The sequence below is a fragment of the Patiria miniata genome, unplaced genomic scaffold (genome assembly GCF_015706575.1).
Source record: "Patiria miniata isolate m_02_andy unplaced genomic scaffold, ASM1570657v1 HiC_scaffold_10, whole genome shotgun sequence".
Classification (NCBI taxonomy): Eukaryota; Metazoa; Echinodermata; class Asteroidea; order Valvatida; family Asterinidae; genus Patiria; species Patiria miniata.
This window is the reverse complement of record NW_024037048.1, coordinates 16,597,736-16,603,735: the sequence shown is the minus strand read 5'-3', so window position 1 is coordinate 16,603,735 and position 6,000 is coordinate 16,597,736. Positions and strand designations below refer to the sequence as shown.

The 6,000-nt window shown below is 46.4% G+C and overlaps 1 protein-coding gene across 1 annotated transcript; it reads left to right on the top strand.

Annotated features, from left to right (window-relative positions):
• The first annotated feature begins 531 nt into the window (after positions 1 to 531).
• On the top strand, positions 532 to 4,452 carry LOC119734383 (uncharacterized protein K02A2.6-like). Its single transcript, XM_038207878.1, has one exon. The coding sequence runs from the start codon at positions 532 to 534 to the stop codon at positions 4,450 to 4,452; it is 3,921 nt and encodes a 1,306-aa protein (XP_038063806.1).
• The last annotated feature ends 1,548 nt before the right edge of the window (positions 4,453 to 6,000 follow it).

Sequence of the window (6,000 nt, the reverse complement as noted above, 5' to 3'; positions counted from 1 at the left end):
TTTTTTTCTTTCAGACCAACAGACAGATGCGGATCCGTGAATTGCTTCGCCAACATTCCCAGGAGGCTCAGCTCATTGTCATGTAAGTACAAACCGGCGATAATGGCCACTTTCGGACAATTAACCTATCACGGTGGAATTGCGTCAACGCAGCTTGTAAAATATTGTCTAAACATGATATAGAAATGGACGCAGAACGCCAAAATCTGAGACAAACAAAAGTTAACGTACAAAATTCCATGAGCCGTTTCGCGGATACCGCCTGTCGTATGGCACGAACTACATGTTATCAAATAAAAGGAGTTCCAAGATGGCAGCTCGCTATGAACGAGTCTTACTCTATCAGTGTCTATGGATTGCGGTGAGTCCGTTCCAGTTATTTCCCTAAGATATTACATGGTGGCAGCGCTGGGTTTCTAATATACCCGCGGACATTTAGGGCATAGTATTCTAACGTCACTTGACTTTTTGGACACGTAACAAGGGCATTTTTACGTCGGAAATTCACCGCACGAGTGACGGTTCAGAACAATGGCACAAACTCCACAACAGGGGGCGCACTCTCGCGCACCGCTGATCGGTCGCCTCGACAAATATGATGAGGTGGAAGATATCCGTAACTATGTTGAGCGGCTGAACTTGTATTTTCAAGCAAATGACATTGCTCAGGAGAAAAAGACAGCTGTTCTGTTAAGTGCAGTCGGTCCAACTGTGTATAAAACTGCTAAAAGTCTTGCAGAGCCAACCCCAGTAACTGAGAAAACATACACAGAACTGTGTGAGTTGTTGATCGCCCACTATGGACCCAAACGCCTGGTTGTGTCAGAGCGTTTTCGCTTCTACAAAAGGGATCAACAGCCATCAGAGACCATTGCACAGTATGCCATGACACTTCAAAACTTGGCCAGTACATGTAAATTTGGCCAGTTTCTCGACGAGGCATTGCGAGACAGGCTTGTGTGTGGTCTGACCAGCAACAATATCCAGAAACATCTTCTCACCAAAGATGGTCTCACCTTCAAAGCAGCCGTGGACTTGGCCAAAACCCTTGAAACAGCTGTCAAGGACTTGCGTGAATTTAAGAACAGCCCTAATGCCGACACAGTATCAGTTCACGCACTACACCGAAACGCCAAGCAACCGTACAAGCAACCGTACAAGCCATCGTTCAAGCAGCCACCCCCACAGACACGTGCCAAACCTCAACAAGGCGGGAAGAGATGCAGTAGATGCGGCAGAGATCCAAGCCACCAATCCTGTCCAGCAAGTGGACAAAAGTGTAACTACTGCCAGAAACTTGGTCACTTCTCGGTAGTGTGTCGCGCTAAACCGAAGAAGTTGCATACAGTACAGCACGATCCAACTGACAGCGATGATGGGGACACTGAAACTAATGATTTCTTCGTTGGAACAGTGCATCACACCAGCCATGACATACTAAATGGTGATGTGTGGAGACAACCTATCAAAGTGCAGGGACAGATGGTGCAGTTCCTGCTAGATACAGGTTCGGAAGTCAACATCCTACCCGCTAACGTGTACAAATCACTGAAACTCAGTGATAAGACATTGCAGCCAACGACACTTCGCTTGCATGGCTACTTTGGTGGCAAGGCCAAACCTCTTGGACAAAAGAAACTGTCATGTGAAATGAAGAATCGTCAGTACTCGTTGGTGTTCCAGATTCTTGCCAGTGGTCAGCCTGTCATTGGCAAGACAGCATGTGAAGCACTTGGTCTGATACAGCGGGTGTACACCATGGTGAACCGAGACAACGTGTTTGAAGGCACGGGTTGTCTTGAAGGCCCACCGGTTAACATAAAGTTAACCGACTCCGCTACTCCATACTGTGTGACCGCTCCTCGCAGAATCCCCTTGCCCCTACTTCCCCAGTTGAAGCAAGAACTGGAAAAGATGGAAACCCAAGGTATCGTGAAGCGCATCACTGAGCCGACAGAGTGGTGTGCTCCAATCGTGATTGTACCCAAGAAGAACAACCAGATTCGACTCTGTGTAGATCTGCGACAACTGAATAAAGCTGTGCAGAGGGAGCGTTTCACTATCCCCAGCCTGGAAGAGGTTTTGGGAAAGATTGTTGGTGCACAAGTGTTCTCCTTACTCGATGCAAAGCACGGGTTTTGGCAGATACCCCTTGCTAGTGACAGTCAGAAATTGACAACCTTCATAACCCCATTTGGGCGTTTCTGTTTTACGCGACTCCCTTTCGGCATCACATCAGCGCCTGAGTTGTATCAGCGTATTATGTGTGACCTACTCGTCAATCTGGATGGGGTAGTTGTCTACATGGATGATATTCTCATCACCGGCCGAACACAGGCAGAGCACGATCAACGTGTGCATCGTGTAGTCCAAATCCTACAGAAAGCTGGCTTGCGGCTAAACAAAGAGAAATCAAAGTTTTCTCAAGAGACGGTTACCTTTCTGGGTCTACAGCTAGACAAGGATGGTATACATGCTGATCCTTCGAAGATCACAGCAATCGTTCAGATGCCCCCACCAACATCAAAGGATGAAGTCAAGAGGCTCATGGGCATGGTCAATTGGTTGTCCCGCTTCATCCCGAACGCAGCATCAGTTGCAGCCCCAATCACTGATCTCCTGAAAGACAACGTTGACTGGATGTGGGGAGCACAACAGAAGATTGCATTCCGACACCTCAAGACACTCCTCACCAGATCACCCACATTGGCCTTCTATGATCCCGCTAAACCTACCATGGTCAGCGCAGATGCCAGTAGCTATGGGCTGGGAGGATGCTTACTACAGCAGCACGAAGATGAGACATGGAAGCCAGTCGCTTACTGCTCCCGTACCCTGACTCCTGCTGAGAGAAAGTATGCCCAAATCGAGAAAGAGTTGTTGGCCAGCGTATGGGCATGCGAGAGATTTTATGTCTACATCAGAGGACTTCACGTGACCCTACAAACCGACCACAAACCACTGGTGTCTTTGATCAATTCAAAGGACCTCTGTGACGCACCACTGAGATGCCAGCGCTTACTGATGCGCCTCATGAAATTCCACTGTACAGCTGTCTACTCACCAGGCAAGACCCTAGTCGTTGCAGATACCCTGTCTAGAGCTCCAGTTCATACAGACCAGACATCTGATGACAGTGATGATCTCGCAGCAGAAATTGCAGCACACGTGAGCATGGTAACAAGCCAGTGGCCAGCCTCGGATGCCAAACTTGCAGAAATCACAGATGAGACAGTGCAAGACAACGTATTGTCCCTAGTATCGTCGTACGTGAAAGACGGCTGGCCGAAGTACATCAAGGACGTAGATCCTGATGTCAAGCGATACTGGGAAGAACAAGATAAGATAAGCCAGATCAACGGCATACTGACATATGGGGACCGCATCATCATCCCACAGAAGATGCAGCAGGAAATGCTGGAGAAACTCCATGAGGGTCACCATGGGGTCACCAAGAGCCGACTCCTTGCAAATCAAGCCATATGGTGGCCTGGAATCGGTACTGACATCGCGCAGCACATTCAACAATGCGAGTTTTGCAGAGAAAAGCAACCAGCACAGAAGGCGGAACCCCTGATGTCAACACCTTTACCCCAACGAGCATGGCAACGAATCGCGTGCGATCTTGCAGAGCTGAAAGGGAAGGTGTACTTAGTGATCGTTGACTACTACTCGAGGTGGATCGAGATTCATCACCTTGTGAAGACAACAGCCTTAGCAGTCATCAACTTCATGAAAACTACCTTTGCACGATATGGGATCCCTGAAGTTGTTGTATCAGATAACGGCCCACAATTCCTGGGAGAGTTTCAACAGTTTGCTAGAGAGTTTGGCTTCAACCACATCACCACCAGTCCACACTATCCCCAAGCAAATGGGCAGGCCGAAAAAGCTGTCCATGTGGCCAAGAGTATCCTGCGTCAACCAGATCCCATACGAGCTCTCATGACATACCGCGCGACCCCACTTCCAAGTCTTGGTGTCAGTCCGGCAAGTCTGATGATGGGCCGAGAGTTACGCACTACCCTACCAATGTTGCCCAAGAATCTCCTTCAGAAACCAATCAACCAGACAAAGTTGAAACAAGCAGACGCTGCATCCAAGTCCAAGGGAGAAGTCTACTTCAACCAGAAACATGGCGCCAAGGCATTGGATCAACTGGAAACAGGAGCCTGGGTGAAGATCAGAACAAAGGGCAAACTTGGTCCAGTCGGAGAGGTCCTCCGTAAAGCAGACACACCCCGTTCTTACATCGTGAGAGTGAATGGCGCAGAATATCGTCGGAACAGGCGGCATATTGTCCGGATGCCACAACCACCACCTGAGCCAGACTTCGAGATCCAACTGGAGGATCCAGTCCAACAAAACCCAGATGCTCAGCAACAGGGAGTGAGACAGTCTCAGCGAATGAGGAAACCACCAGCATGGCAGCAGGATTACGTCATGTACTAGAACACTGAACTCTCCTCACTCCATCACTCAATCACTCAATCACTCATTACTCGGTTAAAATCAATCAATCTTGCATTATCTCGCACTCATCTCTGAATTACAAATTCATTCTGATTTAATTCAAGAACTCTAGAAATCTGCTTGAACCAAGAACATTGGACTCTAGGAGCTGATTTGGAACACTCAACATTTTGCAGACACTTTCTAACATTGAACACCCAGACTCAATCATGTGCATTGTAAATGTGTTTTCTTAACCAGTTTATTTTGTTCTAGAAAAGGGGGAGATGTCGTATGGCACGAACTACATGTTATCAAATAAAAGGAGTTCCAAGATGGCAGCTCGCTATGAACGAGTCTTACTCTATCAGTGTCTATGGATTGCGGTGAGTCCGTTCCAGTTATTTCCCTAAGATATTACACCGCCATCTTTGAAAATACATCCTATCATTCTCAGCTACAGTTGCATGATGAGACGTATTTTCATTGTAATGCCCCCCCCCCCCGAAAAAAAAAATTATTCAAAGATGGCGGTATCAGCAAAAAGGCTTATAGAGTTGTCTAAGGGGCGTGGTTAACTCGCAAACGGCGGTAGGTCAATGGGTGGCACTTTTCATGGCGGCACAATTGCTGACGTTCACACGAAATACCAACAATTCTTTACAAGCCGCTGGCGAAACAAGAAACTTTTTAAACAAAACTAAGGACACTTGTGTAAAAACTACAAAGTTACTTGTGTAAAAAGGGCACTCTTTACAGAATACTCGGGGGGGGTGTTAACCGCTGGTGCAAAAAATGGGGGCGGGGTGAGCAATAGATCTAACAGTGCTTGTGACCCAGTCTGACTGAGCTACTGTGGTCACCTGATCAAAAGTGGTGATCTGATTGGCCAATGTGCACTGTTGATTGACATGCAGGAAGGGTCCATTATAACCTTTTCTTTGATTTCTTGCAGGAGTCTACCTATTCCCAGGAAGCGTACTTGTTCAGCTATCATGTACATGTGCTGGCTGGAGACATTATCCAAGGATATGCTGTCAGCAGGGATGCCAAATATGGCATCCAAATAAAAGTCAGTACAAAGAAATTCACTTGAAATGATAAAGTGACAAAGGACAGTTCCAACCAGTTGAAAGACCCTCCTCACTTGAATGGAATTTGTGCTTTGTTTTGATTGATTTCGTTAAGATTGTTTCTTTATCATCTAACGGGCTCACACTTTCACTGATGTTTTCAAAGTGAGTTTCTTGAATGCAATCAAGTAATGCTGATTAAGAACAATGAAAGTCTTCAAATAATTTGGAGTCTTTTAATCAAGAAACACTTGTCGTACTTTTACGGGCTTTAAAAACAACAGCCAACTCCACTTTTTTCATTACTGTGGGCACGTTTCTGTTTCAACTGAAAGTAATTAAAATCATTGTTTTTTTCATAACGAAGCCAAGCGAAAAAAAAGAGAGTATTTATCAACAATGGTGGTGCTTTTGGTAATCCTCAGAATGAGGTTTTATGCATACTGTTTTCATAACCAGTCAATTGTTACTTTTA